This window comes from Moschus berezovskii, chromosome 28 (genome assembly GCF_049115385.1).
Source record: "Moschus berezovskii isolate FMDL1 chromosome 28, NW_MosBer_1.0, whole genome shotgun sequence".
Lineage (NCBI taxonomy): Eukaryota > Metazoa > Chordata > Mammalia > Artiodactyla > Moschidae > Moschus > Moschus berezovskii.
The window spans coordinates 1646388-1673485 of NC_142487.1; the positions used below are offsets into that span (position 1 = coordinate 1646388).

The 27098-nt window shown below is 44.1% G+C and overlaps 1 protein-coding gene and 1 non-coding gene across 4 annotated transcripts in view; one reads left to right on the forward strand and one right to left on the reverse strand.

Moving 5' to 3' along the window:
* LAMA3 (laminin subunit alpha 3) overlaps positions 1 to 26731 on the reverse strand; it is a 266410-nt gene extending 239679 nt beyond the window's left edge. For all 3 annotated transcript variants that reach the window (XM_055417088.2, XM_088833464.1, XM_088833462.1), the window contains exons 1-2: positions 26379 to 26731; positions 1364 to 1516 (exon numbers count right to left, since the gene is read on the reverse strand). In XM_055417088.2, the coding sequence (XP_055273063.2) occupies positions 1364 to 1516; positions 26379 to 26675 (450 nt within the window). In that variant the 5' untranslated portion in view covers positions 26676 to 26731. The remainder of the gene's footprint in view (positions 1 to 1363; positions 1517 to 26378) is intronic.
* Positions 12902 to 13008, forward strand: LOC148773555 (U6 spliceosomal RNA). The gene has a single exon (XR_016036728.1). It is a non-coding gene; the product is annotated as a U6 spliceosomal RNA (small nuclear RNA).
* Positions 26732 to 27098: the final 367 nt, after the last annotated feature.

Consider the following 27098-nt stretch of genomic DNA (forward strand, 5'->3'; position numbering starts at 1 on the left):
TCTAGATCCTTATGGCTGCAGGACAGGTTCCCGCTTTTCTTGTTGGTTGTTGGCTGGGACCTCTCTCCATTTCTAGAACCCACTCTTAGATCTCTGCCACATGGCCATCACCAGAGGAAGCTTTCCCTTCTAGATCAGCAGGTAAACTTCTCATGTTTCAAATCTCTTCCTTAGAATAGGGTCCAGTCCTTTTTAAGAGCTCCCCTAATTAGAAGAGGTCCCCAGGACAGTCTTCCTTTTGAGCAACTGACTTGGGATCTTTAATGCATCTGCAAAATCCCTTCATCTCTTGTCATATGATACCATCTTATCATGGAAGTGACATCCATCATATTTATAGAGCTGTCCACACTCAAAGAAGAGGGGCATGAAGCATCCTAGGACCATCTTAGCCTCTCACAGGAGGACAGGTCTTAATCAGATTCCCTCATGGACCAGATGGCCAAACAAGGTCAAAAACTATGGTAGACATTGCTCACAGAGTCAAGATTTCCAGGAAAGAGAATGCTACAAAGATATCTTTGCCATACCCATGTTCATAGCATTATTCACAATAAAGGTGAAAGCATAAAGCATAAAGGTGAAAGCAACCCAAGTGGCCACTGATGGATGAATAAATAAACAAAATGTGATATCCATACAATGGAATATTATTCAGCCTTTAAAAGAAAAGAAATTTTGACACACACTGCAACACGGATGAACCCTGAAGACATTCTGCTAAGCAAAATACACCAATCACAAAAGGACAAATACGGTGTGATTGCACTTACATGAGGTACCAAGGGCAGTCAAACTCACAGAGACAGAAAGTCGAATGGACAGTCAGTGTTTAATGAGTACAGAGTACCAATTTCCCAAAATAAAACAGTGTTGAATATTGATTTCACAACCCGTGAGCCTATTTAGCACTACGGAACTGCACACTTAGAAATGGTTAAGATGCTTAACTTTACATTATGCATACTTTACTGCAATCAAAAATAATCATAATAAATACCTTTGTCAATGATACTACTTACAATTATTTTTTTAACTCATTTAATAGACAGGTACGGGTATTTGCACTGTGACAGGCATTGTGCTGGGTGTTGAGAGATGCAAATATTAAAGTAAAGGGCTTCATTCTATTAGTAAACTGAAACTGAAGCTTGTTTTTAAAATAATCATTATTTCAGAAACAATCACAGGAATATATGTATACAGGGATAGATATATGGCTGATTCACCTTGCTATACAGCAGAAACTAACACAACATTGTAAATCAACTATATGCCAATAAAAATTAATTTCAAAAAGCAATAACCACAGAAACAATGATCCAAGCTAATTTTCCCCATTCCAGAGGAAAGCACAACTCACTTGCCCCAGGTCCAGCGTGACGTTGACTTTGTTGTACTGTGTGCCTGATGAAAGGGGAGGGCTTTGCCACCAACGCTCTGATCCATCAATTGCATTGGTGACAGGGTGTGCTTTCCTGGGGTCCTCAGAATTGCAGTAGTCACAGAACTGCCCCTGGAAAAATAAAGTTCTTTTTTAATTTTTAAGTAATTTTTTCTTATCAACTTAGTCAAAGAGGTAATCAGAACAAAGACGCTTTATACAGCTTAGACATGTCAACTGTTGAAGTTCATCATAATATTTTCAGAAGACAGTAGTAAGGCTTTCTCTTTTTCATTTCATCTTAAACCACATCACCTGCTTAGACCTCTGTTTATCGTGTTTCTAGGATACACGTTATATTTATCTTCCATCTGTTACAACTACGTTTTTTTTCGTCCTGTGTGACACTTTAAGAAGAGCCTGGTGTGCCTGGGCTGCAATGATGTTCTCCTTCAGCAAATCCGTTTCAACTCTTCACATCCTCCTCTGCAAGGTGCGTTTCAGGCCCTGGGATACAAAGAGAAGCCCTGCTCACAGCCCCAGTGGAGGTGATAAGCATATAAGTAACCATAAGGGGGTAGGTGTGGCAAGAGCATAGATCCCAGGGCCTAAGGTGGTAGATATTCCATGAGCTCAGGAAAGGCAGGGTGGAAGAGGTGGGATTTAAGCTGCCTATGAGGATGGAGAGGACGCTGGGAAGTGGCAGGGAGCAGCCAATCGGGAAGGTGTTCCAGGCAGAGGAGCCAGCACCAGCAAAGACACAGAGACCAGCTGGCCCATTTAAACAAGAGCATATGGAAGACAACACTTGAAAGGTAAGTGGCAAAGATGTGGCTAGACTGCGGAAGTTGGCAGTTCATTTAGTAGGTAAATGGGAATTCATCTTTACCTGGAGTGGTTATTCATTTAATATTATCATCTCTACTGAATTCTGATTCTACTGATATCATCTCATCTTCTTACTGAATTACACTTTCTTTAGTAAGCAGATTCTCTTGGTTCTATCTTGTTTTGTTTCTAAAATGAATACTTTTAGTGCCATTATAGCTCAGATGGTAAAGAATCCACCAGCAATGCAGAAGACCTGGGTTTGATCTCTGGGTCGGGAAGATCCCCTGGAGAAGGAAATGGCAACCCACTCCAGTATTCTTGCCTAGAGAATCCCATGGACAGAGGAGCCTGGTGGGCTACAGTCCATGGGGTCCCAAAGAGTTGGACACGACCAAGCAACTAAGAATGCACCACCTAAACAGTTGATCATAGGCCTTTATATATTGAGTATATTTCAACTTGTTCAAAGCCTCATGCTTACTCAGTAGTGGACTTCACATACTGAAACGCTTTGCTCCTCAATTATATGATCTTAGAGCATAACCACTACATAAGAGGAGGTGTTATTGTTGTTGCTGTTGTTTAGTTACTAAGTTGTGTCTGACTCTTGAGACCCCAAGGACTGTAGCCAGCCAGGCTCCTCTGTCCTTGGGATTTCCCAGGCAAAAATTCTGGAATAGATTGCCATTTCCTTCTCCAGGAGATCTTCCCAACCCAGGGACCAAACCTGTGTCTCCTGTATTGGCAGACGTATTCTTTACCGCTGAGCCACCAGGGAAGTCCACATACAGAGAAGCAAACGGAGACTCACAGCCTCTCCAGAAATGTGCTGTGTTAAAAGGGTAGCTCTGCCCTGGATGAACATCTTGGAAATTAACTTTTCAGTGTCCAAGGATAAATTTGATGCTGGGGTGAAGCCAAATGCATGACCAAATGTGTTCATCAAATGTTACAGAGGGTTTTTTCATATGTGATGATAAATTACATACAACTTTCTCTTTTGACCCTACATGAAGAGACTTCTGTAACCCAGGAGCAGCACTGTGGGGTGGGCAGTCCCATCAGTTCATGAGGTCAGAGGCTTTGTGACTTGCTTTTCCCCACATCACTTCAGCCCAGCACATCACAGAAGCCCAATAAAGGAATAAGCATCTCAGGGTTTTCCAAAAATAAATCTGAGTTCTTTCTCCAAAATGCTATTATTAATAAAAAGCATCTGTGCTGTGCTCAGTCGTTCAGTCATGTCCAGCTCTTTGTGACCCCACGGACTGTAGCCTGCCAGGCTCCTCTGTCCATGAGATTCTCCAGGCAAGAATACTGGAGTGGGTGGCCATGCTCTCCTCCAGGGGATCTTCCCACCCTCCTCCAGGGGATCTTCCCAGCTCAGGTAATGAACCCAAGTCTCCTGCTCTCCTTCATTGCAAGCAGATTTTTTACCACTGAGCCATTTGGGAAGCCCCCAAAAAGGTATAATTAACAACTGTTTAAGCTAGGACATCTTAACATTTATGAGTATTTTTCCCTTCAGAGATTTTTATTTTTCCCATTTTCTCCCTAGAAATCATTTTACCAGTTTAATTACTTGGTAAAGGAATTAAATTATTTCTCCCTGAAGTTTACAAGAAAACATGATACAAACAAATCTCTTACAAGGATGTGGATGCTTATAATCTACATTTATCTCTTTTAGCCACAAGGCATGTGGGATCTTAGTTCCTCAACCAGGGATGGAACCCATACCCCCTACATTAGAAGGCAAAGTTTTAACCACTGGACTGCTAGTGAAGTGTTGAGATGATGCTTTTTGTGTTGTTATAGATGAATTGAGAACATATCATTAGAAAGAAAAGTTTTAAATCTCTTAGTGGAAAATAAAAGGTGAATACTTTTTAGAACTTAGAACAAGGAAAGAGTTCTTAAACAAGATTCAAAGAGCACTGACACAAAAAAAGAGACAGATTTGACTACATTAAAATTAAGAACATTGGGTCCATCAACAGACTAATGAATAAAGAAGATGCAGTATGTATGTATGCATGTATATATATACAATATATAGAGTGAAATATTGCTGCTGCTGCTAAGTCGCTTCAGTCGTGTCCGACTCTGTGCGACCCCATAGATGGCAGCCCACCAGGCTCCCCCGTCCCTGGGATTCTCCAGGCAAGAACGCTGGAGTGGGTTGCCATTTCCTTCTCCAATGCGTGAAAGTGACGTCGCTCAGTCATGTCCGACTAAGTGACCCCAAAATGAAATAATGCCACTTGCAGCAACATGGATGGACCTGGAGATTATCATGCTAAGTGAAGAAGTCAGATAGACAAATATCCTATGGTATCACTTATATGTGAAATCTAAAACAATGATACAAATGAACTAATTTACAAAACAGAAATAGACTTACAGACACAGAAAACAAACTTAAGGTTAACAAAGGGGAAGGGGGAGAAGGATAAACTGAACATTTGGGATTAACAGATACACACTACTTGCATATGAAATAGATAAACAACAAAGACTTACTGTAATATACAGGGAACTATATTCAATATCTTGTAATAACCTATAATGGAAAAGAATCTGGAAAAGAATACATACATATATGTATGTATGCCCAAGTTTGCTCCTTGGGAAGAAAAGCTATGACAAACCTGGACACCACATTAAAAGCAGAGATATCACTTTGCTGACAAAGATACATCTAGTCAAAGTTGCGGTGTTCCCAGTGGTCATGTATGGATGTGAGAGTTGTACCATAAAGAAGGCTGAGCGCTGAAGAATTGATGCTTTTGAATTGCAGTGTTGGAGAAGATTCCTCAGAGTCCCTTGGACAGCAAGGAGATCAAATCAGTCAATCCTAAAGGAAATCAGTCCTGAATATTCATTAGAAGGACTGATGCTGAAGCTCCAATACTTTGGCCACCTGATGTGATGAGCCAACTCCTTGGAAAAGACCCTGATGCTGGGAAAGATTGAGGGCAGGAGAAGAAGAGGGTGACAGAGGATGAGATGGTTGGATGGCATCACCAACTCAAAGGACATGAATTCGAGCAAACTCCGGGAGACGGTGAAGGACAAGAAAGCCTGACATGCTGCAGTCCATGGAGTGGCAGCGTTGGACATGACTTAGCGACTGAACAACAATATATGCACACAATGCAATCACTTTGCTGTAGACCTGAAACATTTTAATACAATCAGCTGTACTTCTTTTTTTTGTTTTTGTTTTTTTTTTTTTTTTGGCCACGCAGAATATGGGAATCTTACTTGCCCAACCAGGGATCAAACTCAAATCCCCACAGTAGAAGTACAGAGTCTTAACTGCTAGACCACCAGGGAAGTCCCACGTTTTACTCTTTAAAACCCAGCCATCCACATACTCATTAAGGCTGATCATGCAAGGACCAATGATGAAAGCATACCATAAACTGAGGTGTGTGAACAATCCATAATGCCATTCTGCACCTGAGGTCAAATATTCTTAAATAACCATGGATAAATACAAGGACAAAAACTCAGAGAAGAGGGGGCCAGAGAGAGAACAAAGAGAATTCTTTACATCTTTGTGTTCAGTTATGCATCCACCCAGGCAACAAACCTGTACAGACCATCTATGCAGAATAGGAAGCTGCTTCAGACAGAGGTGAGAAAGGTAAACAGGACAAGGGACTCGCCCTCTGAATTGTGTCAAGGCTGTTATTAGCCCTGTCCTGTGGGAAATAGCAAATAGAAGAGGCTGGAAGGGAAGGAGACAAAACTGTCCAAATAAACAACAAAGAAAGTTGGGATCCAAGACTGGAGAGCCCCAGAGAGCATGCCAGTGTCCTCAAGGAGTGACCTACACATTTTTAGAAAGACGGGAAAAAATTAGTCTCTCCTAGTTGCTCACATTTTTAATCATTCTCCTTATTCAAAAACCTCTTACCAATATTGTAAAGCAATGATCCTTCTACTAAAAATGAATCTATTAAAAAAAAAAACCTTCTTACATAGAAGACTGTGCAATTGCATTCACGGCCCAAACACTGTCTCGTTCTCAGAAACTAGAGGCTGATTACAGCACCACTTCCTAACACAACTTCTCTTTTATTGCTTGAACAATCATTCATTCATTCAACTTTTCCAGATCGCTTCCAATGTGTGGAGCGCTGTGTTGGATGCTAGGGTAAAAACAAAGGAACAGACAAGAGCTGGACCCCAATCGAGAAGAAATTCAGTGAGAGAGAAGAGAAGTAGCTCACACACATGCCCCCAGCAGGTGCTCTGATAAAGTGAGCACTGGGCACGGGGAAGGATGGGTGCCGGGAGAGACACACCACGCTTTTTCCTGCTAATCTTCACCACACTCTCAGGTTTGCATCAGAGTCTTCAGAGCTTAAGGATCCAGGGTATATGCCCAGTAGTGGGACTGCTGGGTCATATGGTAGATTTATTCCTGCTGTGTAACACAGGGAGCTCAGCCCAGTGCTGTGACGACCTAGAGGGGTGGGGGGGGAAGAAGTGAGGGAGGCTCAAGAGGGAGGCTGCTGCTGCTGCTAAGTCGCTTCAGTCGTGTCCGACTCTGTGCGACCCCATAGACGGCAGCCCACCAGGCTCCACCGTCCCTGGGATTCTCCAGGCAAGAACACTGGAGTGGGTCACCATTTCCTTCTCCAATGCATAAAAGTGAAAAGTGAAAGTGAAGTCGCTTAGTCATGTCCGACTCTTCACAACCCCATGGACAGCAGCCTATCAGGCTCTTCCGTCCATGGGATTTTCCTGGAGTGGGGTGCCATTGCCTTCTCCACGAGAGAGGGGACATGTACCGTTATGGCTGATTCGCACTGTTGTACAGCAGAACATAACACTGTAAAGCAATATTCCTCCAATTAAAAAATAAATTTTTAAAAAAACCCTTAAAGACACAGAAGTGAAGGCTCACAGAGGTGAAAAGGCTCGAACCACACAGCTAGGACCTGCAGGAACCAGGACCCGTGTGTGAATCTGTCTCAGAACGCCGTCCATCCTGGCCTGATGGCCCTAGAAGCTGCATCAGAGAGCCCCGTCTTGGATTTGGATGGAGCGTGAGGCCAAGCTGGAATCACAATTATGTGATTTTCCAAACACCTGCCCACAAGCAGCTGTGTGGGAAGAGCCCCAGCTGAGGAGAACACTCTGTCTGACAGTCTCAGCTGCCTGCTCCGCAGGCAGCACAAAAAACATGGCAAGATCTAACCGCAGGCATCAATCAACAGCCCCAGTATACAATCACCACATTCCCGCTGCCACAAACGCCCCTCCAAAGCTCCTGAAGTTACGTGCCTTCAAGGCATGGTCCCAAGTGACCAGACCCCAGCCAGCTGGAGCCCTGATGCGGAGAACATTCTGGAGTGCACCCCTTCCAAATCTGGGGTTGCTCCTTCACCAAACCTTGTTCAGAACATTCTGCTTTCTGAGAGGCACAAAGCACGTGGACAGGTTACCTACAAGTAAGACAAGTGTCATGTCCATTTCCTGAGCACCTAAACATCTTCACAGAGTAGGGTGAAGGGCAATCACAGAGCACAGGAGAGCACCCAGCTCTGCTGCCCCCCACAGATTTCACCCCACTGGGAGGGGGAGCTTTGCCTGCCAATGTGCTGGGTTCCCGGAGGAAGGGACTCAAGAGAGGGAAAAAAAACAAAGGGTTCTAGATTGGTTCCAGGTATGTATTTTTTTTAAGGCAAATATCTGCAGAATGTACGCCAATTACTCAAAAACTATGTCCACTTAGGACAAATTCCAGAGATTTTCTCTTTCAATTTGTTTGAAATAGGTGCATTTTGCTGTAGAACAATGGAGGTCCAAATCCTGCCTCCACTAGTCACAGCTTCAAAATGTTAATCAAACTGCTCAGTCTCCCTTGGGTTCCATTCTCTCTTTATGGGCTTACACCACCAACCCTATGCAGTGATCAGGAGGATTCAGTGAGGTGCCGTCCATAGTGATCACACCGCCATTGGAATCACTGGGGTGTTTCTCCATTCATCTATTGATCAACACTTAGGTCACTTCCATATCTTGACAATCGTAAATAATGTTGTTATAAAAACTGGGGTGCAGCTATCTTTCCAAACTAGTGCTTTTGGGGTTTTTGATACATACGCAGCAGTGGAATTGACGAGTCTTATGGTAGTTCTAGGACTTCCCATGTGGCTGGGTGGTAAAGAACCTGCCTGCCAATGCAGGAGACATAAGAGACAGAGGTTTGACCCTTGGGTTGGGAAGATCCCCTGGAGAAGCGAATGACAACCCACTCCAGTATTCTTGCCTGGAGAATCCCACAGACAGGGGAGCCTAGCGGGCTACAAGGTTGCAAAGAGTTGAACACAACTGAAGTGACAGCATGCATACATGCATGGTAATTCTATTTTTAGTTTTTTGAGAAATCTCCATACTATTTCCCACAGCGGCTGCATCAATTTACATTCCCACCAACAGTGCCAAGTAAAACCCATCTTTTTAACAGTTTCCATAAAATCCTCTTCCTTCTACTCCCTCTATTCTCTTGTTCCCTATATATAGTGTTGGCATTTCACTGGTAATAAAGGGTCACTTGGTACCTGTGGTTTCAGGTAAGTGGCTTGCTTACAAACAAACCCAGGTTTCTGAGGTGGGCCAGGCTTGTCCACATAATGCCCCAAACCCGAAGCACTTCTTCTTTAAAGCTTCATCCCAAAGCCTAGATTTATGAAAGCAGGTCTCTCTAATGATTTGTTCATCCAGCCACCAACTACTGAGCTGCTAAGGGCCAGATTGTGTCTTAAGAAGAGAGTCTGACTTTGATCTGATTTAGTCTGCCAACCAAGTGCTTCCCTCTCAATTCCATTTCAGTTATTAATGTCCTTATGAAATAAATACACTCTACGCTTTATTTTCTCATTGTCCCAATGCCCTCAACTCTTTGTTCACTCTTTTAAAATTTTATCAGTCACCCAAATTCCTTGCATAAAATCTCTGCCACCAATGTCTTTCGTGCACACAAACCTTCAGTCATATTTCATTTCTGCAGAGCCAATCCCAGGACACAGTGAACTGGGCCTTTCATTTCACAGTCCCACCTCATCCTTTTCCTGACGCTGCCTCCAGAACCCTGACTAGTGAAGGATCCCTCCAGAACACTGACTCCATGTAATAAGGGATCCAGGGCCCCCAAACTTCTACCACCCCACTGTGTTAAGCAATCCTTACTTTATACCTTGCTGAAATGTTCTTCATATTTAAGGATTACTCTCCATGTGGATGATCCCTAAATATTTGTTCAACCGAGAGCTCTCCTTATTCTGTTTAGGGACTAATTTTGAGTTATCAGATTGCAAAGTCTCAAAAGCAGAGGCCTTAAAACCACCTGAGAGCCCTATGCAATGACTGCATCCTCCACCCTCCCACACACAGATAAACTCACACACTGGTCAACAAACACTGCTGACGGACTGAGAGGCTGGTTATCTGGTTGAAAGCTGAAGTTACTGCCAGGGATTGAGTACTTGTGCCCCGCACCCCCAATTCATATGTTAAGACGTAACCCACTAGAAGATGGTATCAGGATGAAGGGTGGGATTAGTGCCCTTAAAGAAGAGGCCCCGAGGAAATCCTTCACCCCTCCCACCTTGTGAGGACAGCAAGAAAACAGCCAGGAGCAAACGAGGGTCCTCACGAAACACTGAATCTGCCCACACTTGAAGGCCCTGAGGAAATCCTTCACCCCTCCCACCTTGTGAGGACAGCGAGAAAACAGCCAGGAGCAAACGAGGGTCCTCACTAAACACTGAATCTGCCCACACTTGACCTTGGATCTCTCAGCCTCCAGGATTGTGAGGAATAAATTTCTGGTTTTTAGAAGCTATCCAATCTCTTTTTTTGTTAGGCAGCCCAAAAGGACTAACTGGAGCTGTCATAAGAGAGTACCACACACTGGCTTTGAAGAACAGAAAGCTGTCGTGTCATGGCACTGGAGGCTGAAAGTCTGAAATCAAGGCATCGGCAAAGCCCATTCCCTCTGAAGCCTGTAAAGGAAGGATCCTCTTTCGCCCCTTCCAGCAGCCCAGCCCTAGCCATTGGGCTCAGCCACTGCATTAGGCACCCCTACCTTGAAATTCAACACACCAGGGCCATATCTGTCCTCCAAAGGCAGGTTGTTGAAAGTCAGGTATTTTTTTTTGTCAAACAGCATTTCCATCAAGGTGTTCCAGCAGGATAATTCTATGACGGGGCTGCCCTTTGAACGCTTCTCCAAAAAGCATCTACGAAGCGTCCATGATAAGCTGCCTCAGGGAAAACAAACAGCAGGAAAATGTGGCCCCACCCTCAGGAAGCTCATGACTTAATAAAGATACAGACATGACAATCAATGGCTTCAAGGTGATGAATGGAGTTTTAGCGAGGTGGCACAGAGCTTGGCTGGAACTCTGAGGGAAGAACAGTTGGCTCAGCAGGGGGAGCACAGCATGGCAGGTAAGAACATGAACTCTGTGAGGTGGAGGAACCTGGAGCGTGTAATACAGAGTGAAGTAAGTCAGAAAGAGAAAAACAAACAGAGTATATTAACATATATAGATGGAAACTAAAAAATAGTATTGAAGAACCTATTTGCAGGGAAGGAATGGAGATGTAGATGTAGAGAAGGGACCTGTGGACACAGTGGGGGAGGGAAAGAGTGGGACCAATGGAGAAAGCAGCAAGAACACATATACACCGACAGGCGTTAAGGTGGATGGCTGGTGAGAAGTTGTCGAGTCGCATGGGGAGCCCAGTATGGTGCTCTGTGATGACCTGGAGCAATGGGGTGGGGTGTGGGGAGGGAGACAAGGAAGGGAGGCAATGGATCAAGGCTGATTCGCACTGCTGTACAGCAGAAACCAACACAACATTGTAAATTTTATTTTTAATTTAAAAAAAAAGAAATGAAGAGCATGAACTCTGCAGCCAGAGTACCTGGCTTTACTACCTACCAGCTGCGTGACCTTGAACAAAACACTTAACTCCTGTGCGCTTCAGTGTCCTCACCGAGACCATGAGCGTGCCAAGAGTCCCTCCTTCATAAATTGTTGTGAGGATTAAGAAGTTGGTTTGTGAAAGGTGCTTTAGAACAGTGCCAGGTGTCGGTAAGTGTTAAATTAATTCTCTGCACGAAAGAGAGGAGCAAGATGGATGGCTGGTGAGACGTTGTCATGAAGCACGGGGAGCCCAGTCTGGTGCTCCATGATGACCTGGAGGAACGGGATGGGGCTGGAGAGGGAGGCGCGGAAGGGAGGCTAGACTATTCTCCTTGTTCATCACTCTGCCCGCCCCACCTTATTGGGTATTACTCCTGTGCACAGTATACAGTGCAACGTGAAAGTAATGGAGAACTACTTCTATACCCCACGGTTAAGATAGGCATTGAAAATCTAATTAAAACCCATACTGCTCTCAAGCTAATATTCACTTCTTACTTCCATATGTATTTTCTAAGCATCTAGGAATGGGATCGGGGCTTTCCCTGGTAACTCAGCTGGTAAAGAATCCACCTGCAATGCAGGAGACCCCAGTTCGATCCCTAGGTTGGGAAGTTTCCCTGGAGAAGGGATAGGCCACACACTCCAGTATTCTGGCCTGGAGAATCCCTACGGACAGAGGAGCCTGGTGGGCTATATAGTCCATGGGGTCACAAGGGTCAGACACGACTGAGCAACTAAGCACAGGATAGGGAAACCACTGAGAGAATAGGATACGCTTATGACATTTGAGAAACTGCCAGGACACAGGGGACTCAATGAGTTAGCTTTCCCCAGGGCAGGTTCCACCCTGTTGGCAGGAGGGATCAAATCAAGGATCTGCTAGCTCATGCAATCAACTCTTTTTTGAGAAGCAGAAAAAGGCTCCCTGACTCTCAACAGATACAGCCTTGCCCAGGCTGGATTTTCAGCCCCCTTGGCCAGGAGCTTCCGCATACAGCAGAAACCAGGCAGTTCTACTGACTAAAACCACTTAGGCCAGAGGTACCATTTAATAAATTTGTTCCTCACTAGTCAGACTGTTCCAGAATGTTGAGCAAAAGTTAACATAGGTTTCTTGGAAGCTCAAATCACAACAGGAAATAAATTTATAGTCTAGAAGAATGTATTCGTGCTACCACATGTTAGTCACTCAGTTGTGTCCAACTCTTTGCGACCCCATGGATGGCAGCCTGCCAGCCTTCTCTGTCTGTGGAATTCTCCAGGTAAGAATACTGGAGTGGGTTGCCATTTCCTTCTTCAGGGGATCTTCCCAACCCAGGCATTGAACCTGGGTCTCCTGCATTGCAGGCAGATTCTTTACCACCTGAGCCACCAGGGAAGCCCTGCTGCTACCAAAATTCACCTTAAAAAATTAATACCTCCCCCAAAATGTTACTTCAGCTGATAAAAAAAAAAAATGTGTGTATATATGATGTGTGTCTATACAGGAATTAACAGATATATATGTAACTCCTAGTTCTGTCCACTGAAAGGGTCTAGAAGCAATGACACGCCGGTAACAACAAGCAGGCCTCATATCCAGATCTTGGTTTCTACATATCTTACTAATTTTAAAAAACAGAGCTCTCTGGTTAGCTCTCTAGTTAGTTTCAACACTGGGGCAAAGAAAATTAACAGTGACCCTAGAACATCTCATGGTACCAGAAAGCACATAAAAAAATAAAGTCCTGTGCTCACTTCGACAGCACATATACTAAAATTGGAACGATACAGAGAAGATTAGCATGGCCCCTGCGCAAGGATGACACGCAAATTCGTGAAGCGTTCCATATTTTTAGTGTGGATATTCCTCAAAAAACTGGAAATAGAACTGCCATATGATCCAGCAATCGCACTCCTGGGCATACACACCGAGGAAACCAGAATTGAAAGAGACACATGTACTCCAATGTTCATTGCAGCACTGTTTATAATAGCCAGGACATGGAAGCAACCTAGATGTCCATCTGCAGACGAATGGATAAGAAAGCTTTGGTACATATACACAATGGAGTATGACTCAGCCATTAAAAAGAATGCATTTGAACCAGTTCTAATGAGGTGGATGAAACTGGAGCCTATTATACAGAGTGAAGTAAGCCAGAAAGAAAAACACCAATACAGTATACTAACGCATATATATGGAATTTAGAAAGATGCAAATGATAACCCTGTATACGAGACAGCAAAAGAGACACAGGTGTATAGAACAGTCTTTGGGACTCTATGGGAGAGGGTGAGGGTGGGATGATTTGGGAGAATGGCATTGAAACACGTATGTTGTCATATGTGAAACGAATCACTAGTTCAGGGTCAATGCATGTTATAGGATGCTCGGGGCTGGCATGCGGGGATGACCCAGAGGGAGGATAAAGGGAGGAGGGAGGTGGGAGGGGGGTTCAGGAGGGGGAACTTATGTAAACCCGGGGCAAATTCATGTCAATGTATGGCAAAACCAACCAATATAATATTGTAAAATAAAAAATAAAAAAAAAAGTAAAGTCCTGGGCTTCCTGGTGGTTCAGTGGTAAAGAATCCACTTGCCAATGCAGGAGTCACAGGTTCGATCCCTGATCTGGGAAGATCCCACGTCCCACAGAGCAACTAAGCCTCTGTGCCACAACTACTGAATCTGAGCTCTAGAGCCCGAGAGCCACAACTACTGAGCCCATGTGCCACAGCTACCAAAGCCCGCATGCCCTAGAGCCTGTGCTCTGCAACAGAAGCCACTGCAGTGAGAAGCCTAAGCACTGCAACTAGAAAGTAGACCCTGCTCGCCACAACTAGAGAAAAGTCCCTGCAGCAATGAAGACCCAGCGCAGTCAAAAATAAATGCAGAAATAAAATTATTTAAAAATTAAAAATAAAAACCCTGCATAAATAAATAATATCTGAACAGTCATTAACACATTCAGTTCCGTCCATTTCAGTTCAACAGTCGTGTCCAACTCTTTGCGACCCCACGGACTGCAGCACACCAGGCTTCCCTGTTCACCACCAACTCCTAAAGCCTATTCAAACTCATGTTCATTGAGTCGGTGATGCCATCCAACCCTCTCATCCTCTGTCGTCCCCTTACCCTCAATCTTTCCCAGTATCAGGGTCTTTTCAAATGAGTCAGTTCTTTACATGAGGTGGCCAAAGTATTGGAGTTTCAACTTCAGCATCAGTCCTTCCAATGAATATTCAGGATTGATTTCCTTTAGGATGAACTGGTTTGATCACCTTGCAGTCCAAGGGACTCTCAAGAGTCTTCTCTAGCACCACAGTTCAAAAGCATCAATTCATTACCAAAACAATTTAACATGGTTATTCTGTAGAAGGTTGTAAAAGTCTTTACGCCTGTGGATTACTCAGCATGCCAAATGTGTTCAGTGTATGATGCGCTATACATTCCATTATTAAAAGAACTTTTCGCTCAAAAATTTTAAATGACTATTGTGACAAATCATTTTTGTAGCTTACCACTTCAGAAGTCTTATCTAAGAATTTTTTCACTCTATGTAAAAATATATTTACTGAGCACTATGTGCAAGGAAACATAATAAGCACTTTTATCCTCCAGCAAACCTGTGAGATACACCATTATTAGTCCTATAGATGAAAAAACTCAGATTTTGCAATTTTCCAAGATCAGAGAGCTGCAAGAATAAGAATTCAAACTCAGGCTTACAAGATTGTAGAGTCAGAGTTCTTCATCTCTAAGTGAGAGTAGTTTGTTAATATGTACAGTGAAGAGACATTTTATTTTCCCTCACAGGAGCTTCCCTGGCCTTTTAAGAAAATTGGGCTATGGGACTTCCCTGATGGCCCAGGGGTGGGGAAACCACCTTGCAATGTAGGTGACTTGCAGGTTCGATCTCTGGTTCAGGAGGGTTCCACATGCTTCAGGGCAATTAAGCCCTCTCACCACAACTAAGACCTGATGCAGCCAAATAAATAAATAAATATCTTTTAAAAAAGGGCCAAAAAAAGGCCAATCATCTACAGAAAGATCCACACCAAGACACATTTTAATCAAATTGTCAAAGACAGAAAATTTTGAAAATAGCAAGAGAGAAGCAATTCATCCCACAAAACGGATCCTCAATAAGATTAACAACTTATTTTTCATTGGAAACCATGGAAGCCAGATCACAGTGAGATTATACAGTGCTGAAAGAAAATAAAATTGTCAGTCAAGAATTCTATAAAATTAGTCTTCAAAAATGAGGAAGAAATTAAGACATCCCCAAATAAAAGTTGAAGGAGTTTGCTGCTAGTAGATAGACCTGCCCTACAATAAATGTTAAAAGGAGTCCTTCGAGTTGAAATAAAGGACATTAGACAGTAGCACAAAGCCTTACAAAGAAATACAGAACACAAGTACAGGTAGCCATTTACATAGGTAAATACAAAAGCCAGCATTATTGCAATTTTGGTTTGTAACTCTTTTTTTCCTAAGTGATTTAAAAGACAAATGAATAGAACAATGATTATATTTTTCTCTTGAGGGGCAACAACGTGTAAAGATGTAATCTGTGACAATAACATGATAAAAGTGGGGGACAGATAGGAGCAGAGTTTTAGATGCTGTTGAAAACTAAGTTGGTATCATTTCAATCTGGACTGTTGTAGATTTAGAATGTTAACTGTAATCCTCAGAGTAAGCACTAAGAAAATAACTTTTAAAAATTTACAGGGGACTTCCTTGGCAGTCCGGCAGTTAAGACTCCAGCTTCCACTGCAGAGGTGTGGGTTTGATCCCTGGTTGGGGAACTAAGATCCCACATGTCACATAGTGCGATCAAAAAACAAACTTACAGAACAAGAGATGAAGAGGAAATCAAAATGGTACATTAGAAAAATTAAACACAAAAGAAAGCTGTAATGGAGAAACTGAGGAACTAAAAAATACATGACATATAGAAAACAAATGGCAGAAATGTCTTCATTCAGAAATGTTCTTTGAATGTGAACGGATTAGACTTACCAATTAAAAGCAGAAAGTGGCAGAATGGACTTTTAAAAATATATATATGTTCTAAAACTAGACTCCAGTAATAGTTGCACAAATCTAAAAACTTACTGAAAATTATTGAATTCACATTTTAAATGGATGTATGTTATGATATTTAAATTATGCCTCATGGAAAAAGTAAGAGAGTCTATTTCCGCTTTATTGACTATGCCAAAGCCTTTGACTGTGTGGATCACAATAAACTGTGGAAAATTCTGAAAGAGATGGGATTACCAGACCACCTGACCTGCCTCTTCAGAAACCTATATGCAGGTTAGAACTGGACATGGAACAACAGACTGGTTCCAAATAGGAAAAGGAGTACGTCAAGGATGTATATTGTCACCCTGCTTATTTAACTTATATGCAGAGTACATCATGAGGAAAGCTGGGCTGGAAGAAGCACAAGCTGGAATCAAGATTGCCGGGAGAAATATCAATAACCTCAGATATGCAGATGACACCACCCTTATGGCAGAAAGTGAAGAGGAACTAAAGAGCCTCTTGATGAAAGTGAAAGAGAAGAGTGAAAAAGTTGGCTTAAAGCTCAATGTTCAGAAAACTAAGATCATGGCATCTGATCCCATCACTTCATGGCAAATAGATGGGGAAACAGTGGAAACGGTGTCAGACTTTATTTTTGGGGGCTCCAACATCACTGCGGATGCTGATTGCAGCCATGAAATTAAAAGACGCTTGCTCCTTGGAAGGAAAGTTATGACCAACATAGATAGCATATTAAAAAGCAGAGACATTACTTTGCCAACCAAGGTCCATCTAGTCAAGGCTATGGTTTTTCCCATGGTCATGTATGGATGTGAGAGTTGGACTGTGAAGAAAGCTGATCGCTGAAGAATTGATGCTTTTGAACTGTGGTGTTGGAGAAGACTCTTGAGAGTCCCTTGGACTGCAAGGAGATCCAACCAGTCCATTCTAAAGGAGATCAATCCTGGGTGTTCATTGGAAGGACTGATGCTGAAACTGAAACTCCAATACTTTGGCCACCTCATGTGAAGAGTTGATTCATTGGAAAAGACTCTGATACTGGGAGGGATTGGGGGCGGGAGGAGAGGGGACAATAGAGAATGAGATGGCTGGATGGCATCACCGACTCGATGGACATAAGTTTGAGTGAACTCCGGGAGTTGGTGATGGACAGGGAGGCCTGGCGTGCTGTGATTCATGGGGTCGCAAAGAGTCGGACACGACTGAGCGACTGAACTGAACTGAACTGAAAGCTGTTAAAAAAGACTTACAAGCTCCAATCTACTTTTAAGAAAAGATGCAAACAAGATGGGTAGCTTTCACATTCATATGTGCACTAAAGATGTAAAACGCACAGCTATCTTTCTGTAATGATTTAGGTACAGTGTTCTCATAAGTAAGGGGCTGAAAGTAATAACCTTTGGTCCTCTCCTTTCCCTATGATTTTCTCAGATTAAATGATCTACACTCTCAATGTCACAGAATAGCATGAAGTGAAATCTTGCAATTCAAGGACTGGACAATTCCAGTTCTAACTTCACCTTGAAGGTCCACGAGACCTGGTAATCTGTGACGTTTTGAGTAACAAATTTAAATTGCTGAGAAGACACGTTTGCACACTTCTTTGCTAGTGAGTGAATTTGGCTCTCCAAAGGAAAATACTGAGGTTTCCTTCAAATGACTTGTACATAAACTGTCACTGCTAAACTTTGGCTACTGCCCACAAACACACAACAGCTATTAGAAAAATCCTTTTTTAAAAAAGATCATTTGTCATTCAAGTGTTGACCATAATCATTGGTCTGAAGTTTTGAAATAACTCTATTAATAATGGTTACAAACATATCAATGGACTCAGTAAATGTCTTAGATGTCCCCAAATTCTCATATCAGTTTCACAAAGGAAAAGGCACTTGTTGAACTTAACAAAAGGCTCTCTCTCACAATAGGTCTATAAACAGAGCCGTAGTGAAGTTTTCCTGTTTATGACTATAAGTCCAAGTTACACACACACAAACTGGATTGTGTTCCTCACACAATAGCAACATGCTCATACTTAGCCATAACTCAGGTGTGTATACTTCTTCATCATTACCATTCAGGTTTAATCTAAGTGCACTGAAAAAACATGTAAAAGATATGTTGAACTGTCAATGTACAAAATCAGGATCATATGTTTGCTGGGAATTCCCTGGTGGTCCAGTGGTAACTGGGGCTTGCTTCCCAGGTAGCGCTAGTGGAAAGAAGCCACCAGCCAATGCAGGAGACCTAATAGACTCGGAATCAAACCCTGGGTTGGGAAGATCTGGAGGAGGAAATGGCAACCTACTCCAGTATTCTTGCCTGGAGAATCCCATGGACAGAGGAGCCTGGTGGACTACAGTCCACGGAGTCCCAAAGACAAGGCTGAAGCAACTTAGGACGCACCCGTGCCAGTGGTCACTCTGTGCTTCCCCTGCAGGGGGCCTGGGTTCAATCCTTGGTGGGGGAACTAAGATCCCGAAAGCTGTGCAGTGTGGCCAGAAATTGGTTTTTTTTTAAAGATCATGGGATGTAACATGGAGAAAGTAACATGGAAACATACATAATCATATGTAAAATATATAGCCAAAGGAAATTTGCTGTACAATTCAGGGAACTCAGACTGGATCCCTGTAACTGTCTGCTGCTGCTGCTACTAAGTCGCTTCAGTCGTGTCCAACTCTGTGCGACCCCATAGACTGAAGCCCACCAGGCTCCCCCGTCCCTGGGATTCTCCAGGCAAGAACACTGGAGTGGGTTGCCATTTCCTTCTCCAATGCATGAAAGTGAAAAGTGAAAGTGAAGGCGCTCAGTCATGTCCGACTCTTCGCGACCCCACAGATTGCAACCTACCAGGCTCCTCCATCCATGGGATTTTCCAGGCAAGAGTACTGGAGTGGGGTGCCATTGCCTTCTCCGTGTAACAGTCTAGACCTATGTAAACCTATGACTGATTCATGTTGATGTTTGGTAGAAACCAACACAATACTGTAAAGGAATTATTCTTCAAATAAAAATAAATAAAATTTTTTTTAAAGATCATATATCTGGTAAATACATCCACTTTATTCATTGTGAACATAGTGCTCATGTCAAGCTAAACCAAACACAAGGTTATATTTTCAACACAGCCTTCCACTTCCATTTTATCGTCATCTCTATCAGAGGTCAGTAAACTCAGTCCTCCCTTGGTATTCATGAAGGACTGTCTCCAGGAACCCCACAGATACCTAAATCTGCAGATGTTCAAGTCCCTGATATAAAAACAGTATATATTTGCATATAATATATGCACATTCTCCCAAGTACTTTAAATCACTTCCAGATAACACCTAATATTAATACAAGGTAAATATTATGCAAACAGTTGCCAGCATAGGGCAAATTAAAGTTTTAATTTGGAGAACTTTCTAAATTTTTTTTCTCCCGAGTATTTCCAACCCACAGTTGGTTGAATCTGTGGATTCGAAACCCAGAGATACTGAGGGCTGCCAGGAATAATGTCTTTACATTCCTTGGGTAAGTAAACACTTAAAATTAAAGCACAGGGACTTCCCTGATGGTCCGGCAGTTAGAACTATGCATTCCCAATGTAGGGAGCCTAAGTGGTGGGCAGACCACCTAAACCACCCCTCTGACCTGACTCAAACTCTGGACGCACCCTTGCATGTTCAGTCGCTCAGTTCTGTCTGACTCTTTGTGATCCCATGGACTGTAGCCCGCCAGGCTCCTCTGTCCGTGGGAGTTTTTCCAGGCAAGAATACTGGAGAGGGTTGCCATTTCCTCCTCCAGGGGATCTTCCTGACCTAAGGGTCCAGCCCAGTGTGTCTCCTGCCCTCCACACAAATAAGGAACAAGCTCGCCCCCTCCCCAACTCCCCCAGGGAGTGAGCAAAGGAACCTGTTGGTTCTCACTCCCCAGTTGCTGCAGCAGGGGCCCCAATAAAGGCTTACCTGAATTTCCTGTCTGGCCTCTGATCAATTTCTATTGATTAAGGAGGCCAGGAACCCTAGTAGTAACATTTATATTAACATCAACTCTATCTTCACTCTGCCATCTTATCATTCAATAGTTTCAGAGCATCTGTTCTGTTCCAAGCTTCATCCTAAGCACTGGAGAGGCAGCAGGGAACAGGGTAAGACAGGATCCCTGAATCACAGAGCTCTCAAACACCAAAACTTAATGTCTGAGCAGTAACAAGTATATAAAATCTTATTTAATGAACCTTAAGTACAGAAAAACCATTGCAAATATTTTTCATACAACAAACTACAGACTTTTTAAAGACCCTGCCTGTTGACACACGCTACTGTTCAAGTATCCACATTACTATAGAATCAGCCCCATAAACTCAGGTTGGTTTTTTTTTTCCTAAGATGTGACTTTTATCCATTTTTTACTTTTTTGCAAAATCCTTTTGACCTGAAATTCTAAACTCTAGCTGGCCCCCAAATTTTATTTTTAGAGACTTCAAAAAAATAGAACTATTTTTACTAACTTTTCTGTTTCCCAGCTTGAGTTGTATATCAGCAGATTTAAGATGACCAAAACTGGAACTTCCCTGGTGGTCTAATAACTAAGACTCCACACTCCCAATGCAGGAAGTCTGGGTTCGATCCCTGGTCAGGGAACTCGATTCCACACGCCACAACTAACATGCCACAACTAAAGATCCTACATGCTATAGCTAATATCCAACACAGTCAAATAAAGAAATAAATACTTTTTAAAAAAGATGACCATCACTCAGGTACAGCCAAATGATTAGTCTTAATCTCTCTGTCCCTTCCCCCACACCTCACTTTTCTGAAAGTAAGGTCTGCGCCAGCTGCTACTAACACTGAGCCAGAACAAGTGTCTAAGAGTCCAGCTTCTGGAATTTGCCTTTTCCTTCTCGTCTCCAACCTGTTTCTCTCCTAATTATGTAAGATCCTCTCACAATAGTCATCAATGCACCTGCTCAAGCCCTCAACCGTAAAAGCAGAAAGCACTTTTGCTCACCCCTTATTTTTAGAGAAGCATAAGCCTAATACCAGACAGCATTCTCCTCCTGCAGGCTACACCTTGGCCTGGAAATGCAGTCAGCTGAGTGACCTCAGGTAGCCACTTCCTACTCTATCTAGGCCTGTGGTCTTAGGTTTAAGCATCTATTATGGAAATTCAATCAGAACAAGAAACATGACTTTTCTGTACTTCTCAAAACAGTAGTGGCAACGTACAACACTCAATATAAATACCAGCTGGGGAGGATGAGAGTGGCCCGTTTCTAGGCAAAACTGGGAACAAAGAATCAGCTGAAAATGTCCTGGATACCTTCCCTCCTCCTCACGTTTACTCTTCCACAATTAGAACAGTTCTCTCCAAAGCTGGGTGTCCCAGGCAATCCAGTGGGGTGCGAGAAGGGAATACTCAAACTGTTTGGCTTACTTAAAATGAAGAAACTCAATTTTCCTAATATACAGATTGCCTCTGTATATTATGGCATCACTGATGCTGCAATGAACATGAACTTGGGCAAATTCTGGGAGATGGTGAGGGACAGGGAGGCCTGGCATGCTGCAGTCCATGGGGTCACAAAGAGTTGAACATAACTGGGTGACTGAACAACAACATATTGCTTACAGGCCTTCATTCAGTCCACAAGTCAACTAGCCACAAGAATTCTGAGTGTCGGTTCAAGGGAAGAGGAGAGCCCTGTCCCACCAGGCTATTACCTGCTCAGGACACGTGGAGCTTATGTGCACTCAATTAAGTGGACAGGTGGATTCTATTCTTCTAAGCACCAGAAGAGTTACAACATTGTACTGAAAAGGAGAGTGATCATGAAATTCTTTTGGCTACACAGGTTCACTGGTTTTCTCATGGAAAAGTACTTAAAAGACCTCTTAAATTTAAAGCTGAGTTACAGTTTTTTTCCCCCACAATAGTTCCAAATTGACAGACTTTCGCTGGCATGACCAATGACTACCAGTAATATGTGCATGCTCAGTCACTTCAGTTGTGTCTGACTCTTTGCAACCCCTTGGCCTGTAGCCCAGCAGGCTCCTCTGTCCATGGGATTCTCCAGGCAAGGATACTGGAGTGGGTGCCATGCCCTCCTCCAAGGAATCTTCCCAACCCAGGGATTGAACTGGTGTCTCCTAAGTCTCCTGCAATATAGGCAGACTCTTTACCGCTGAACTACTTGATAAATATTTACAAAACAACAGAGGTACTTTGTTCCATCAAAGAAAGTGTGTTGTTTTTAAAATATGTGAAAAAGTAAATACTGTTCTAAAGAAATGCATGCCTTGGAAAGAATTTTGAAAAATAGGTGTTTGGAAATGTGTCATCTTTTGTTGTTGAAAAGATGGAACTATGTTACTCTAAAAGCTCTTACATTTGTATATTTTAATAACACAGAAACAGAATTTTCTAACATATTTCAATATTTTCCAAGAGAAGAATGAACTCTGAATCCATTGTTTATAACCTTAAAACACAACACCTTCCTACCAGGAAGTATTGAATTCCACTTTAAAAATGAACATATACTGGCCAAGTTTCTACATTAAAAAAAAAAAAGCTTTAGAATAATTGGAGGATGGAGCAGAAGTACAAGTACCACAGTTCAGGAAACTCTCAGGGTCCCGTTTTTAGAAAGACTGCTCACTTAGTTTAATGCTCTATCACTGCATCTTGAAAAGAAAAAGAAATGCAAAGAAGCAAAATGGCTGTCTGAGGAGGCCTTACAAATAGCTGTGAAAAGAAAAGTGAAAAGCAAAGGAGAAAAGGAAAGATATACTCATTTGAACGCAAAGTTCCAAAGAATAGCAAGGAGAGATAAGAAAGCCTTCCTCAGTGATCAGTGCAAAGAAATAGAGGAAAATAATAGAATGGGAAAGACTAGAGATCTCCTCAAGAAAATTAGACATACCAAGGGAACATTTCATGCAAAGATGGGCTCAATAAAGAACAGAAATGTTATGGACCTAACAGAAGCAGAAGATATTAAGAAGAGGTGGCAAGAATACACAGAAAAACTGTACAAAAAAGATCTTCACGACCCAGATAATCACGATGGTGTGATCACTCACCTAGAGCCAGACATCCTGGAATGTGAAGTCAAGTGGGCCTTAGGAAGAATCACTACAAACAAAGCTAGTGGAGGTGATGGAATTCCAGTTGAGCTATTTCAAATCCTAAATAATGATGCTGTGAAAATGCTGCACTCAATATGCCAGCAAATTTGGAAAACTCAGCAGTGGCCACAGGACTGGAAAAGGTCAGTTTTCATTTCAGTCCCAAAGAAAGGCAATGACAAAGAATGCTCAAACTACTGCACAATTGTACTCATCTCAGGCGCTAGTAAAGTAATGCCCAAAATTCTCCAAGCCAGGCTTCTTCAACAGTACATGAACTGTGAAATTCCAGATGTTCAAGCTGGTTTTAGAAAAGGCAGAGGAACCAGAGATCAAATTGCCAACATCTGCTGGATCATCGAAAAAGCAAGACAATTCCAGCAAAACATCTATTTCTGCTTTATTGATTATGCCAAAGCCTTTGAACGTGTGGATCACAATAAACTGTGGAAAATTCTGAAAGAGATGGGAATACCTGACCACCTCATCTGCCTCTTGAGAAATCTGTATGCAAGTCAGAAAGCAACAGTTAGAACTGGACATGGAACAACAGACTGGCCCCAAATAGGAAAAGGACTATGTCAAGGCTATATATTGTCACCCTGGTTATTTAACTTCTATGCGGAGTACATCATGAGAAATGCTGGGCTGGAGGAAGCACAAGCTGGAATCAAGATTGCTGGGAGAAATATCAATAACCTCACATATGCAGATGATACCACCCTTATGGCAGAAAGGGAAGAACTAAAGAGCCTCTTGATGAAAGTGAAAGAGGAGAGTGAAAAAGTTGGCTTAAAGCTCAACATTCAGAAAACTAAGATCATGGCATCTGGTCCCATCACTTCATGGCAAATAGATGGGGAAACAGTGGAAACAGTGGCTGACTTTATTTTGGGGGGCTCCAAAATCACTGCAGATGGTGATTGCAGCCATTAAATTAAAAGACACTTACTCCTTGGAAGGAAAGTTATGACCAACCTAGATAGCATATTAAAAAGCAGAGACATTACTTTGCCAACCAAGGTCCGTCTAGTCAAGGCTATGGTTTTTCCACTGGTCATATATAGATGTGAGAGTTGGACTATAAAGAAAGCTGAGTGCCGAAGAATTGATGCTTTTGAACTGTGGTGTTGGAGAAGACTCTTGAGAGTCCCTTGGACTGCAAGGAGATCCAACCAGTCCATCCTAAAGGAGACCAGTCCTGGGTGTTCATTGGAAGGACTCATGTTAAAGCTGAAACTCCAATACTTTAGCCACCTGATGCAAAGAGCTGTCTCATTGGAAAAGACCCTGATGCTGGGAAAGATTGAAGGCAGGAGGAGGGGGGATGACAGAGGATGAGATGGTTGGATGGCACCACCGACTCAATGGACATGGGTTTGAGTGAACTCCGGGAGATGGTGATGGACAGGGAAGCCTGGCGTGCTGCGGCCCATGGGGTCACAAAGAGTTGGACACGACTGAGCGACTGAACTGAACTGAAGTGCATAATTTTTGAACAAGCAGCTCCACAATTTCATTTTGCAATACACTGCAAATTATGCAGCGAGCTCTGGAACTCAGGAGTCAATGTAGTTTTCATTTGAATTTACATATTTTTGAGGTATTTTCTCAGTGACGAGAACCACGGAATTCAAGTATGAACATAAAACCAACTCTGAATGGCTATATCATGCTGCTAAACTACACTTGTCAAAAATAATTATATATGAACTGTAAAAGACTCTGATGCTGGAAAAGATTGGGGGCGGGAGGAGAAGGGGATGACAGAGAGTGAGATGGCTGGATGGCATCACCAATTCGATGGACATGAGCTTGAGTGAACTCCGGGAGTTGGTGATGGACAGAGAGGCCTGGCGTGCTGTGATTCATGGAATCGCAAAGACTTGGACACGACTGAGCGACTGAACTGAATACTTGTTTATTTATAACTAGTTATATGCAATCACAAAACATTTAGAGAAAGCAAAATTATTTGGAGCTGTTACTAAAGAAAATTAAAAGCATTTTTATTTCTATTTTTACATTTATAGTACACACAAATTAATGTCATACCTGCATATCATTTATAAATAAATTAGCATCTATTTCATAAGAATATATTGCATGTTCAACAACTTGTCAAAAGACTATCTAAAACAGACCTAGCCTCCGAATGATAATCTTTTCCTTTTGGAGCCCAAACTCCGAAATTACTCCCTCTTCCGGCAATACTTTACTCAACAATACTTCAGGAGAGAGGGAGGGAGGCAGTGACCAGCTTGGTTGGTAAAGAGGATTTAGAGTCAGGACTGGGTTCAAACTCAAGCGTCCTCTATGAAGCAGCCGCATTTGTTAACCTTTCACCTGATCAGTGCTCAGAGTAGTGTGACGCTCGTGTGTAAGGACCTGGCACACCTCCAGACGCTGATGAAGCACCAGTGACAGGGGCATCTACACAGGTGTTTCCAGTAGGATTCTGATGGACTCAGCACCGTTGTCTCTACCCGATCCACTCGCCCCAGGGACTCTGGATGCTGGCAACACTTCAGGTTACGAGGTGAGCGTCCTCTCTCTGGTCACACCGCAGTGGTAATACTGATATAACTCAAAGGTTTCTCTTTAAATATACCAGGGGATCTAACTGCTATTAACTTCTCTTCATAAGGTCAGGGAGATGAAGGGCCTGGACGGAGGGGCGTCGGCGAGGCCCGCGGGGACTCAAGGCCCGGCCGGGCACTCCCTGGGTGACGGATGCAGCAGGACAGGACGACCGTTCGGTCCATCCCAGGAGCGCAGCTTCGGATTTTCTCCTGGGCTCGCCCAAACGGAACCTCAGCCCTTCACCTCGCGTGCTTCACCCATCCCGGCCTCCAGCGGCTTGTCCCGGAGGGGAGTGCTCCCCAAGATCACTCCGGGGCCCCGCGCCCACCTCCGGGGGCCGCGGAGCCTTGCACGAGTTCCCCTAGAGAGTGCGAGGGAACGGGTCCGACCCCTTCGCCTCAGGGTGGCTGCCCCGCGCGGGGAGGGAGCCCGCCGCCCGCGGTCTCCCGGGCCCTTACCTGGATGGTGTGGCCGCTGCCTGGGGCGGTGGGGCCCCCCACCAACTTGCAGTAGAGCTCGGGCTGGGGCCGCGCGCCCCCGGGCTCCCGCTCCCCGCAGGTGGCGGTGGCCCAAATCCTGGCCGCCTCGGCCAGGTTGAAGTAGGGCGGGTGCAGGCTGAGCCGGGCCGGGGCCGGGGCCGGGGCCCGGGGGTGTCGAGCCGCCGCGCACCCCGCCTGCAGCAGCAGCAGCAGCAGCGACAGCAGCGGCAGCACCGACCCCGGTGCCCAGTTCCCAGCCCGCCCGGCCGCTGCCATCCCGCCGCGCGCGGTCCTCCCGGCTGGGCGGCCCCCGGAGGGGCTGGGGACCCCGCGGCCCCACGAACGATGCTCACGCGACGAGCGAGCGCCGCCCGGGCGTGGGTGGCGGCGGCGGATGCGCGCCCGCGCCCCACGCGCCGGGAGCCGGCGGCCAGGGGGCGGCTCCTCCGCGCTGGAACGTGCGGCGGCCGCAGCGGGCACCCGCCCGACCAGGAACTGACAGCGCCCGGCCTCGGCCCGAAGACCGCGGCTCCGCCAGCGCGCTGCGAACTTGGCGCGCGGGGAGGGCCAGAGGCGTGGCCCGGCTCCCACCCCCGCGGCTGAAGGGAGTCCCGGAGCGCCCCACCTTCCCACCTCCCGGGCAGAGATCGCACAGTCCGCTTCCCCGGAGCCTCTCGGTGGACCTCGGACTAGGGGCAA